The sequence below is a fragment of the Eulemur rufifrons genome, chromosome 6 (genome assembly GCF_041146395.1).
Source record: "Eulemur rufifrons isolate Redbay chromosome 6, OSU_ERuf_1, whole genome shotgun sequence".
In the NCBI taxonomy this organism is placed as follows: domain Eukaryota; kingdom Metazoa; phylum Chordata; class Mammalia; order Primates; family Lemuridae; genus Eulemur; species Eulemur rufifrons.
The window spans coordinates 55,363,541-55,377,005 of NC_090988.1; the positions used below are offsets into that span (position 1 = coordinate 55,363,541).

At 41.3% G+C, this 13,465-nt stretch overlaps 1 protein-coding gene across 1 annotated transcript; it reads left to right on the forward strand.

Annotated features, from left to right (window-relative positions):
* The first annotated feature begins 10,233 nt into the window (after nt 1-10,233).
* On the forward strand, nt 10,234-10,818 carry LOC138384044 (RNA polymerase II subunit A C-terminal domain phosphatase SSU72 like protein 6-like). The gene has a single exon (XM_069469311.1). The coding sequence runs from the start codon at nt 10,234-10,236 to the stop codon at nt 10,816-10,818; it is 585 nt and encodes a 194-aa protein (XP_069325412.1).
* Nucleotides 10,819-13,465: the final 2,647 nt, after the last annotated feature.

A 13,465-nucleotide genomic window follows, 5' to 3' on the forward strand; every position in this document is an offset into this window, starting at 1 on the left:
AATGAACTACTGACGGATGAGTGAATTTCAAAAACATAACGTTAAGTGAAAGAAAGCAAACATAAAAGAATACTTACTATATGATTACTTTTGTAAGAAATTTAGTAACAGATGAGTCTGTAGTGATTCAGAAAGCAGCTGTGTGGGGTTGAGAATCTGTTTGGAAATGAGCATGAGGGAGTTTTCTGGGGTTATGGAAATGTCCTATCTCTTGTTTTGGTTAGTGGAAATGAGGCTGTATATAAAAGTCAAACAAAACCCATGTAACTAACTACACACTTACAATCTGCACATTTTATTGTACATTACTTGTACCTAAAAACTATACATGTAATTTTTTTTTTTTGAGACAGATTCTCCCTCTGTCGCCCCGGGTAGAGTGCTGTGGTGTCATCATAGCTCACTGTAACCTCACACTCCTGGGCTCAAGTGATCCTCCTGCCTCAGCCTCCCCAGTAGCTGGGACTACAGGCACTCGCTACTGCACCTGGCTAATTTTTTCTATTTTTAGTAGAGACGGGGGTGAGGGGGATGGGTCTCGCGCTTCTTGCTTAGGCTGGTGTCGAACTCCTGAATTCAAGCGATCCTCCCTCCTCAGCCTCCCATAGTGCTAGGATTACAGCATGAGCCACCGAGCCTGGCCCCTACCTACTCCTAACTACTAATGGCCAAATCCAATACCCTCTTTTGGGTTTTCCTGTTACTCCGCAAGGCATCTCAGTGGCATCTAACCCAGGTGACCCCTCGGCTCGTGGTCTTCAGGAGACCTCTTCTAGTTCTCAACTTTCTCTCCCTTGCCCCACAGCCCCGCGCGTCCTCCCGCTTCTCCCCGTGGGCTCCGCCAGCCTCACCTGCCGCTCTTCAACTTTGTCCTCTCCTAGGGTCGGCTAAGGAAGAGACGCAGCCGACGGGACAGGGTGGGGCCTCGGGCAGGTAGGGGTCCAGCCTCTCGCTCTCCTGGGGACCTTCCTCCACGAGGGACGGGTCTAGCCAGGAACGCCCCGCGACTCCGCGGACACCTCCGAGGCAAAGTGTGAGAAGGGGACCGGTGGCATAGGTCTTGCCCTGCCTCTGCCTTAGCGGAGGGGGAGAAGGTGAGCACCAGAAGCTCTGTCGTGGGGGCATGGCCTCTTTAATCAGTGCTGGCAGACCGCGTCTGATTAAAGAAAAAACTACACCCCGCGGGCTCCGGACTCCACAGCCAGCGGCAGCACTGGGGAAAATCCAAGTGGTGAGAACCGGAACCGGAAACTGAGTCACGGGTCAGGTCCCTGTGGGTGGGGCTACCCCTTTCCACTAATTAAAGGTAAAGCCACACACTGGGGCCTTCTTAACCTGAAAAATGGCAATTGACTACAGAGAGAAGGGACTACGGCCCGACAATCCTGTACTCAGCTGAGATGCGGCTTGTCTGTCAGGGTGAAAGAAAGATAGACAGCAATTCAGAGTTTCTGTCCATGTTCCCTGCAGGGAAAAGTACTTAGAGAGACTTTCCAAATATTATCACTTGAACCAGAACAAAAATATGGGGGAGGGTGGCGTGGAGGGTGCGGGGTAGGGGATGTGAAGAAAAACAGGCAGGTACTGAAGCTTGGACTACATATTTCAATAATTTCTTATGAAGTCTAACAGAAAAAGAAGGTTAGACTTCAGGTAAAGTCCATTCTAAGTTATAAATAAGGATTCAGAAATCAAAAGAACTACGACATAAATTTATGAATAAGACTATTGAACTAAAATTAACAAAATATCCTAGCAAAACCTGGCAGTTAGGAATAGGAGTCAGTAAAAAAGAGAATTAGGAGCATTCTAAAACTCTTCTTTTAAAATAATAGTGGGAAATGTGGTCTGATTAGCAAGGCAGGGAAAGTACAGGTAACATTTAAGTGGAATGGATAATCAAAGTAGAAGTTTCAAATTAAGGACAAAGTGGAATGTATAACACCTTGATAAAAATTCCAAAAATAAAGAAAACCAAGGGCAGAAACAAGATGCAAGGAATGTGCAGTAAAAGTCATTACACCAAATGTGTATGGATTAAATTCTAGCGTTAAATAAAATTTGAAATGTGAGAGTGGGTGGAGGAATAACTGGAATAAGCAAATAAAATCAGGGTGATAATATATTCCATACCCAGAGATTCTGATTCCTTTGACCTGGGATGAAGTGCAGGCATTAGCATCTTTTAAAAGTTTAGTAGGAAGGTGATTGAATCGACAATCACTGAACCAGAAAATCACTCTTATCATATTCCTGAAGTGGGATTACTATTGAAACCTGTGTCTTGAGGGGCTGAGGAGGCCTCGTACGTTCACCATGTTCTTTTCCACCATAATCTTTCTTTTCATCAAATTTAATTTTTTTTCAGATGCTGAATAACTTATGATATCTCAATAAGAGCAGAAACATTTTTCTCTGTCCCATCCTATTTTGTAGTATTAGCATGTACCTCAACTGTTGCATTTCCCTTCATCGCTCCCCTCCTATTTTTAGGCAAGTCAGCTGAATTTAAAAAATCTTAACCTAATTCCTAAACTGATTGCTTTCTTTTAGTTATAAAGATAGCACTTTTTCCTGTAATTGAATGCTTCCTTCCCTTTTTCTGTATTTCTATTTTCTATATTTCAGGGTCAGGCATTTGTTTTTCTAATATACTTCTCTAGGTTTTGTCTTGTGTGTGTTTCCCTAATCTTAAGCATATGAATCAAGAAGTTCTGGTTCTCTGAAAAGCAATTAATGTTCAAATAAATTGCGTCTATCTTTACCTCCTGGAGTTGGTATTCTCCCATCAGATCAATATCTAATCCAATCATGCAGGTATTGTCTCCCTGGATCTCTTTGTTTGTGTTGCTTTGACTGTGCCTTCACTTGGAGGTGAAACATAATAAACTTCCTTGACATCCTCCCTGAGGACATAGGCGATACCTGAAACACTACCTCTGATAAGTGTTTCAGATAGAAATTTTCTTATGTAATACATTTACTATTTTATACTGATCCTTCCAGTATTATCCCTGTACTGCTGTTGAGATTATATGGAACCATTTTGTGTGCTAGTCTTCAAGGGTTGGCTTAACTCAGTGTTTCTCAGTTCTTTTGGGACATAATCTTCCTCTTGGGTAATGATTACAGACTGGTCTCTGAGATTTTCCTTATCTCCATTTGATAGAGTTTTTTAGGTCTCCGTCATGGGCTCTAATAATAAATTTCACAATATATTTAAGGTGTGACTAGCTTTTCATTTACATCTGATATTTCGTCTAAAATGATTTTTCATTTAAGAAAATCCTGTTCCTTCATTATTACTAAAGCAGAGCTTTTAAAAACTCTTCAGGTGTTTCTAATGTACAGTTACGTTTCAGAAGTCTCTAGGGAAGTTCTTTTAAAACTTTGGTGTGCATCAGGATTATTTGGACAGCTCTTTTTTTCTTCTTTTTTTTTACATTTATTTTATTTCATTTTTTATTTTTGGTGATATTAATTTATTTTATTAATATCAAAATATTAAGGTGGTACAAATGTTTTCAGTTACATGGATCGCTTTTATAATGCTTGAGTCATGGCAATAAGTGTGTCCATCACCCAAATAGTGTTCAATGTACCCCTCAGGTAGGTTTTCACCCCTCCCCTACTCCCCCATGCTCCCTGCTTGATTTCCACTGAGTTTTACTTCCCTCTGTGCACATATGTGCTCATTGGTTAGTTTCAATTTAATAGCGAGTACATGTGGCATTTGTTTTGGAAATCTTGAGATACTTCACTTAGGAGAATGATCTCCAGTTTTATTTAAATTGTTGTAAAAGGCATAAATTTATCCTTTTTTAAGGCTGAGTAGTACTCCATGGTATACATATACCACATTTTTTAAATTTACTCATGAACTGATGGGTGCTTAGGTTGATTTCACATCTTTGCAATTGTGAATTGTGCTGCAATAAACATTCAAGTGCAGGTGTCTTTTTGATAAAATGATTTCTTTTCTTTGGGGTAGATACCCATTAGTGGGATTGCTGGATCAAATGTTAGGTCCACTTTTAGTTCTTTGAGGAATCTCCATACAGTTTTCCATAGAGGTTGTACTAATTTGCAGTACCACCAACAGTGTATAAGTGTTTCTTTCTCTCTGCATCAATGACAGCATCTATTGTTTTTGAACTTTTTAGTAAAAGCCATTCTAACAGGAGTAAGGTGATACCTCATTGTGGTTTTATTTTGTATTTCCCTGATGATTAGTGATGTTTAGCATTTTTCATATGTTTATTGGCCATTTGTCTATCTTCTTTTGAAAAACTTCTGTTCATGTCTTTTGCCCACTTTTTAATGGGGTTGTTCGGTTTTTTTCTTGCTTATTTGCTTGAGTTCTTTGTAGATTATGGATATTAGCCCTTCATCAGATCTATAGCTTGTGAATATTTTCTCCCATTCTGTAGGTCATCTATTTGCTCTGTTGATTATTTCCTTAGCTGTGCAGAAGCTTCTTAGTTTAATCAAATTCCATTTATTTATTTTTGTTGTTGCTGTATTGCCATTGGGATCTTAGTCATAAATTCTTTGCCTAGGCAGATATCTAGAAGAGTTTTCCTACATTTTCTTGCAGAATCCTTATAGTTTCATGCCTTACATTTAAGTCTTTTATCCATCTTGAATTAATTTCTGTGAGTGGTGAGAGATAGGGGTCATGTTTCATTCTTATGCATGTGGCTATCCAATTTTCCCAGCACTATTTATTGAATAGGGCTTCTTTTCCCCAGTGTGCATTGTTGCCTGCTTTGTCAAAGATCAATTGGTTGTAGGTAGATGATTTTATATCTGGGTTCTCTATTCTGTTCTGTCTCTAATTTTGTACCAATGTCAAGGTGTTTTGGTTGCTATAGCCTTGTAGTATAGTTTGAAGTCTGGTAATGTTATGCTTCCAGATTTGTTCTTTTTGTGTAAGATTGCTTTGGCTATTTGGGCTCTTTTCTGGTTCTAAATGAAGTGTAGAATTATTTTTTCTAGATCTGTGAAATATGATGCTGAGATTTTGTTGGGGATTGGACTAAATCTGTAAATCACTTTGGGTAGTATGGTTAACAATGTTGACTCTACTGATCGATCCATGAACATGACATGTTTTTCCATTTGTTTGTGTCCTTTGTGATTTGTTTCCTTAGTGTTTCATAGTTCTCCCTGTAGAGATCTTTCACCTCCTTGGTAAAGTATATTCCTAGGCATTTTTTTTGGTAGCTATTGTGAATGGTATTGAGTCTTCGATTTGACTCTCATCTTGACTGTTATTGGTATATAGATATGCTACTGATTTATTTACATTGATTTACATTATGCTACTGATTTAGTCTCATTTTAACCTGAGACTTTGCTGAACTTATCAATTCCAGAAGTCTCTTGGTGGAGTCTTTGGGATTTTCTAGATATAGGATCTTATTTTCAGTGAAAACTGATAGTTTAACCTCCTCTTTCCTGATAAGGACACCCTTTATTTCTTTCTCTTACCTGATTGACCTGGCAAGGACTTCCACCACTATGTTGAATAGTAGGGTAACAGCACCCTTGTCTTTTTCCAGTTTTGGGGGAATGTTTTCAACTTTTCCACATTGAGCATGATGTTGACCGTGGGTTTGTCATATATGGCTTTTATAATTTTGAGACATGTTCCTTCTAGGCCTAGTTTGTTGAGGATTTTTATCAGAAAAGGATGCTGGATTTTATCAAATGCTTTTTCTGCATTTATAGAGATGATCCTATGGTCTTTGTTTTTGCTTCTGTTTGTGTGGTGAATCGTATTGATTTTTGTATGTTGAACCATCCTTGCATCGATGGGATGAAGCCCACTTGGTCACGATGGATTTTTTTTTTTGAGGTGCTTTTGAATTTGGCTTACTAGTATTTTTTTCTCCCCCCCCTTACTAGTATTTTATTGAGGATTTTTGCATCTATATTCATAAAGGATATCGGTCTGTACTTTTCTTTTTTTCTTGTGTCCTTTCCTGGATTTGGTATCAAGGTGATACTGGTTTCATAGAATTAGTTGGGGAGAATTCCCTCCTTCTCAATATTATGGGATAATTTCTGAAATATGGGTACCAGCTCTTCTTTGTAGGTCTGGTGGAATTCAGCTGTGAATCTATGTGGTCCAGGGCTTTTTTTTTTGTTGTTGGAAAATTTTTTATTACTGCTTTGATCTTACTGCTTATTATCGGTGTGTTCACAAGTTCTATTTCTTCCTGATTGAGTCTTTGGAGGTTGTGTGTTTCTAGGAATTTGTCTATTTCCTCTGTATTCTCTTGTTTATGTGCACAGAGATTTTTGTAGTATTTATGGATGATGTTTGTATTTCTGTAGTATTGGTTTTAAAGTCTCTTTTTTCATTTCTGACTAAAATTATCTGGGTCCTATCTCTTCTATTCTTGGTTAATCTTTCAAGAGGTTTGTCAATTTTGTTTATTTTTTGGAATAGCCAACCTTTTGTTTTGTTGTTCCTTTGTATTTGTTTTTTTATTTTCCATTTTGTTTAGTTCTGCTCTGACCTTTGTTATTTGTTTTCTTCTGCTGGCTTTAGGTTTGGTTTGCTCTTCCTTTTCTACTTCCTCTTGAGATGTGATATTAGTTGTTAATTTGTGATCTTTCTGTCTTTTTGATGTAGTCATTTACGGTTCTGAATTTTCCCCTGAGGAGTGCTTTTGCTGAGTCTCCTAGATTTTGATAGCTTTTGTCCCTTTTGTTTGTTCAATTCAAAGAATGGTCACGCTTGAATGTGCTGACTCGGGGAGATAGGGGTGGGGGGAGGGGATGGGGGTATAACTACATGATGAGTGCAATGCGCACTGTCTGGGGAATGGACGCACTTGAAGCTCTGACTCGGGGGGATGGGCGGTACATGGGCAACGTATGTAACCTGAACTTTTGTACCCCCATAATAAGCTGAAATAAAAAAAAAGAATCTTTTGATTTCCATTTTAATTTTATTTTTCACCCAATAATCATTCAGGAGCAGGTTGTTTAATTTCCATGACTTTGTGTAGGTTTGAATGTTTCTCTTGTAATTGATTTCTAGTTTTATTCCACTGTGGTCTGAGAAGATACATGGTATGATTTTGATTTTTTGAATTTGTTGAGACCTGTTTTGTGGCCTAAGATATGATCAATCTTGGAGAATGTCCAATGTGCTGCTGTGAAGAATTTATATTCAGTAGTTTTTGGGTAGAATGTTCTGTAAATGCCTGTTAGGTCTATTTGATTTAGGGTCTGATTTAAGCCCATTGTTTATTTATTTTCTGCTTTGATGATTTATCCAGCTCTTACATTGGAGTGTTGAAGTCCCTGGAAATTACAGTGGTGCTATTTATTTATTTGCTTAGATCTAGTAAAATTTGCTTTATGTTTTTGGGAGTTCCTGTGGTAGGCGCATATATATTTAGGACTGTTATGTCTTCTTGTTGATTTACTCCCTTTACCATTATATGATGACCCTCTTTCTTTACCTTTGTTGGTTTAAAGTCAATTTTATCTGATATGAGAATGGCTACACATGCTGTCCTCTAATTTTCATTTGTGTCAAATGTTTTCTTCCATCCTTTCACATTGAGTCTCTGTGTGTCCTTGTGGCTTAGATGTGTTTTTTGGAGAGAAAAGATAATTGGGTTATGTTTTTTCTCCATTTACCCAGCCTACGTCTTTTCAGAAAAGCACTTAGGCCATTCACATTGAGTGATAGAATTGAGATGAAGGATGTTGATCTGTTCATTATGTCTGGTAGTACCTTATTGCTTTGTTTTCTCTCTTGTGCTATTGTTTTATAAAAGTTGTGAGTTTTTGTGTTTTTTGGTGTGATTTTACACCGGTGGGGATATGTTGTGCTGATTTGTGTATAATGCAGTTCTGAGTATTTCCTGCAGGGCAGATCTAGTCGTGGCAAATTCCCTCAGTGTTTGATTGTCTAGAAAAGACTTAATTTCTCCATCAGTTGTGAACCTTAGTTTTGCAGAATACAAAATTCAAGGCTAGAAGTTGTTCTTTTTAAGAAGATTGAAGATAGGTCCTCAATCTCTTCTGGCTTGTAAGGATTCTGCTGAGAAGTCTGCAGTGAGTCTGATTGGTTTTCCTTTGTAGGTTATTTGTTGCTTTCATCTTGTTGCTTGTAGAATTTTCTCCTTGAGTTTGATTTTGGCCATGTTGATTACTATGTGTCTTGGAAATATCCTATTTGCTATGAATCTTCCTAGTCTTCATTACTCTCTTGTATCTGTATGTCTGAATCACTGGTGATACCAGAGATATTTTCTTGAATAATTCCCCCAACAGGTTTTCCATGCTTTTAGCTCTTTCTTATTCTCCCTCAGGGGTATCTATAATTCAAATGTTAGTTCACTTTGCATTGTCCCATATCTCTCTTAGTGATTGCTCAGACTTTTTATTCTCTTCTCTGCCTCTTTAAATTCCTGGGTTATCTTCAGAGCCTCATCTTCAAGTCTGAGGTTCTTTCTTCTTCTTGGTTTAGTCTGTTGCTGAAGCTTTCTGCTGTGTTTAGAAATTCCTTGAATGATTCTTTCGTTTCTTCAAGTTCTATTATATCCTTTTTTATGTTGTCTAGCACTTCAGCAACTTCTTCATTGATTTTCTGAAGTATTTTTTTGGCTTCTTTTTGTTGCCTTTCAACTTTATTTTCTATTCTACACATCTTATTTCCCATCCATATTCTGAATTCTATTTCTGTCATTTCAGCAATTTTCTTGTGGATGGAGTCCACTCCTGTAGCTACATTGTGATCCCTTGTGGGTGTTGAACTGTTTTGTTTTTTCATGTCGCCAGAGTTCTTCTGGATTCTTTTCATATGGCTCCTCTTGTCTCAGCTGTGGGATAATAGGATTGCAGGCCACCTGTACTCCTTTGCTGGGAACACTTCTGTTTAGTTAGGGGAAGTGGAGGATGCTAGATGAAGCTTTTATGTCCCACTCTGGAATTTTGACCCATCAGGGGAGGGACGGGTGCACTGAGAGCCTATAGAACAGGTGTTTCATGTTAACCTGTTACCCTGTGATTGCTACAGTTACACCCAGTGCTGGATGATCTTTGTGTTGGGTGGAGTGTAATTCGCCAGCTTGCTGCTGGAAGTTTGAGTTGGGGACTAAATGAGACACTATCTATGGCAGCTGTCATTGTAGAGGATTGCTCAGGCTGGGTTACTGAGTGAGGGTGATAGTGGCACCTGGGTAAGTCTATTTAGGTAGTGGTCATGGATGACCAGGGTTTTGGCATTTGCATGAACCAGGTCCAGGAGTAATGGGTGCTCAGGGCTGGGGATCCTGGGTGAAGTGTTGGAATGTGGGGAGGTTCCACCAACTCAGTGGCAGTGGTGGAGACTCAGTGCTGGGCTCTGGGGCCAAGACATAACTCTGGAAACTCAGAGGTGGTGTTGCAGGCCTGGAGGTGGCCCTGGAACTAAAGGGGCAGAGCACTGGGCTCAGGCTCAGCTACAGATTCCCAGCTGGCCCAAGGGACTATGGTGGCAGAGAAGCATATATAGAGGGCTGTTCTGTATGTGTGGAGACTGCTGATGCTCAGTTATGCAGGCAGCGGTTTGTATCAGTAGCCCAGGGATAATGTAGCCAGGGAAGAGCTGCTGGATGGCCAAGGTACACCCTCCCCCACCTAGGACTAGTTACAATCTTCCTATGACTTGCACAGTTTAATTTTAGTATAGAAAATTAGAGATATTAAAATAAGCAAAATGCTTGTAATTGATAATTAAATTGGGCAAAGGCTTGGGAGCTTTCAGAAGATTTGTCAGTGATGTTAATGTCCCAAGGTCATCGGTGAGCCATATGACATGCCTAAAGGTAGCATAATTGTCTTGGCCACTAGGAACAGCAGTACCCATTCACTATGCAAATGCCAGTTTGCTCCACAGAGCAAACTCCAGATTTGGAATCAACCCCGACAGGGTGGTACCGCCCTTGCCCAGAGGACTGGAGGCTTGGTTGATGTAATCACTTTGACTGGTCTTCTGATGAGTTTAGGCTGCGGGTGAGAGTCCCTTATCATAATCCAATGAGAGAGGAAGTCCTGAAGTCTCCGCCCACTGCACGAAGGGGACTCAATATCACCAGCCTGTTTCCTGCTCTTCACCATTCACTCGGTGGGAAGAGCTGCACGTAGGAGGGCAAGTCCAGGCTTTAGGGTCCCTGCAGCCACTGCGGCCCCCAAGTCTCCCTGAAGTGCCCAGCGCCCGCCACGATGCCCTTATCCGAGCTCAGGGTCGCCGTGGTGTGCATGAGCAACATCAACAGGAGCATGGAAGCCCACAGCCTCCTCGCGAGGAAAGGGTTCAGCGTCCGTTCCTTTGGGGCTGGATCTCGTGTGAGGCTCCCAGGACGGAGACCCGATCTTCCCGCGGTTTATGATTTTGCCACAACATATCGACAGATGCACGACGACCTCCTAAGGAAAGACAGGGAATGCTACACCCAGAATGGCATCTTACACATCTTGGGAAGAAATGAGAGGATCAAGCCCGGTCCCGAAAGATTTCAGGAGTGCACCGAGTCCTTTGATGTCATCTTCACTTGTGAGGAGCGTGTCTATGACAGGGTGGTGGAATACCTGTTTTCCAGAGGAGAGGAGACCTTGCAGCCCGTGCATGTGATCAACGTGGACGTGAAAGACAACCAGGAAGGTGCCACCCTCGGAGCGTTCCTCATCTGTGAGCTGTGCCAGCGCCTCCAGGAGGCCGCCGACATGGAGGACAAAATGGCTGGGCTGCTCCGGCAAGCGGAGGAGAAAACGGGAAAGACTTTTCTTCACACCGTCTGCTTCTACTGAAGATCTTGGCTGGTTCTGGCTTCTTCCTCCGTTAAGGACGTAGGCGTGGTGCTTTGGACTCCTCCATATTTGCTGTGAGAAGCACCTTTAAAGACCTTTCCCCTAAGGGCCCTTTGTGTGATTTTGGGGCACCTCAGAGGAATAGGGGACATGACCAAGAAGAGTGTTTTACAGGACAAGATGAGGAGGACCACTAAGAGTCCTAGGGGCACTCAGAAAGTGCCTGGGATTATCGTAGGGAAACCGGTCTGAAGAAGTAATTTAATGCACCTATCCGTTGGTGGGGAAGTTACCACCGTGCCTGCCTTTCCGGGAAGGGCAAACCATAAACCATAGCTGCTGCTAAGGTCGTGAGCGATGAGTGAATTTTATAAGAATATCCAGCAAGTGATAACATGGAGTTGGCAATAGTTTTAGAGAAATTTCTCTTGACTCGGGGTAATTGATAAATGAATGTAAATGTTGTGTTTCCTTTAAGGACAGAGTTCTCCTTGCCCTTTGGACCTTGTTAAATGTTTTGTCACTTGTAGGTTTTTATGTATATGTATATATATAGTTTTCTTTCTTTAGAGGCTGATTTTGTTTGATGAAAGCGGAGGTGGAGAACAGACTGCATATCATGGCAAACATCTTGGAATTATGTTTCAAGTACCAGCACATCAATGAAATGAAATAAAATAAAAAATATCATTTAAATGAAAGTTTTGTTCTTTCTTTTTGGGGGCGGGGGATGGATTTTAAACCACTGAGCCGTATGCTTTTTTATTAAAGGTTAAACCTTGTTGATCACACGAAGAAAGGCACTCTTTTCTTTCCTCTTCTTGTCCTTTCTCTTGTTTTCTTTTCTTTTCTTTCCTTTCCTTCTATGTTTTGAGACAGCATCTCTTTCTGTTGCCAGGGCTAGAGGGCAGTGGCGCCACCACAGCTCACTGCAACCTCGGCCTCTTTGGCTGGAGTGATCCTCCTGCCTCAGCCACCCAAGTAGCTCAGACGACAGACACCCAGCACCATGCCCAACTAATGTCGGAATTTTTTATTTTTGTAGAAGGAGGGCCTTGCCATGTTGCCCAGGCTGGCCTCTAACTCCTTGCCTCAAGCAGTCCTCCCACCTCATGCCCCCAGGGTGGCAGGATTATGGGCGTGAGCCACTGTGCTCTGCCAGGGCCCTTGTTTCAAAGCCTCGGTGTGCAACAGAATTATTTGGATGGCTCCTCTGAAACAACAGATCTCTGGGCGCTTCCACTAGAGTTTCTGATTCAGTGGTTTGGGACCCAAATTTGCATTTTCTACAAGTTCCCAAGTGATGCTAGTGCCGCTAGTCTGAGTACACACTTTGAGGAGCTTTCAGGTGTTCACTGGTTTAGAGATGCACTAAGTCCCCACTTAATGTGGTGGATAGGTCCCTGGAAAGTGTGCCCGTAAGTGAAACGATGTGTAACAAAACCTGTTTTAGCACAGGCCAAGTGATGTGAGCAAGAGTTAAGTTCCTATGACGTATTTCTGGCCACGGAAACCTCTCTAGACTCGTCTGTAAAGACCCAAAACACTTGTGAACATTACACTTTGAAATAAATCTGTGCTATACCTAGTTTTCAGAGAGGTTAATAAAAACAAGATCATTATTTGTGCAACTTCCGGTGGATCAGTGGGCCACAGCAGCCATTTTGGTGGTGCCTTAAATCAAGGAATAAATGCGCGCAAAGCAAAAATTGTATAGAGCGCCTCCCACTGCCACCCAGTTCAAAATCCAATGATAACAGCTGGGCGGGGTGGCTCACGCCTGTAATCCTAGCACTCTGGGAGGCCGAGGTGGGCGGATCGTTTGAGCTCAGGAGTTCAAGACCAGCCTGAGCAAGAGCGAGACCCCGTCTCTACTAAAAATAGAAAGAAATTATATGGACAGCTAAAAATATATATAGAAAAAATTAGCCAGGCATGGTGGCGCATGCCGGTAGTCCCAGCTACTCGGGAGGCTGAGGCAGGAGGATCGCTTGAGCGCAGGAGTTTGAGGTTGCTGTGAGCTAAGCTGACTCTGAGCGTATCCCAGCAGCTCAGAGCTCAAGGCGGGAATCAAGCCCGGGTAGGACGCCATTCCACAGCAGGGGGTGGTCACACACACCCATTCTCACTGACGCTGAGAACACGGGAATGAGTTTTCTTCACACCATCTGCTTCTATTGAAAATCTTGGCTGGTTCTGGCTTCCTCCTCCCTAAGGACATACGTGTGGAATTTGTGACTCTTCCATATTTGCAGTCGGAAGCATTTTGAAAGAGCTTTTCACTAAGTATTGTTGTATTATGTCTTTTTTTCCAGTGGAAGAGGTTAGTAGGAATAGTACTATTTATTTTGAAATGATGAGAAGGATTGATAATCATAAAATTACTGAAAATATGCTGGACATTTTTCTAGGTGCTTTGCATGAAAGAAGTAATAATCCGTTTGTATTGAAGTTTCTACTGTGTCTCTATTTTACAAAGTAGGAAAGCAAAGCTTTTGGTCAAATTAGTCGGCCAAATTTACTTAAGGATAGCTGGGAAGTCAATAACATTGTACAGACAATAACCTTTTAAACACATATTCTTTTCTGCTGTTTGGGTGGTATAGTACCTGAAATATTTATTTCTTTTCTTAGGGAATTATATTGC

Coding starts and splice junctions, on each gene's coding strand:
- LOC138384044 (XM_069469311.1), top strand. CDS start 10,234: ATGCCCTTATCCGAGCTCAGGGTCGCCGTGGTGTGCATGAGCAACATC.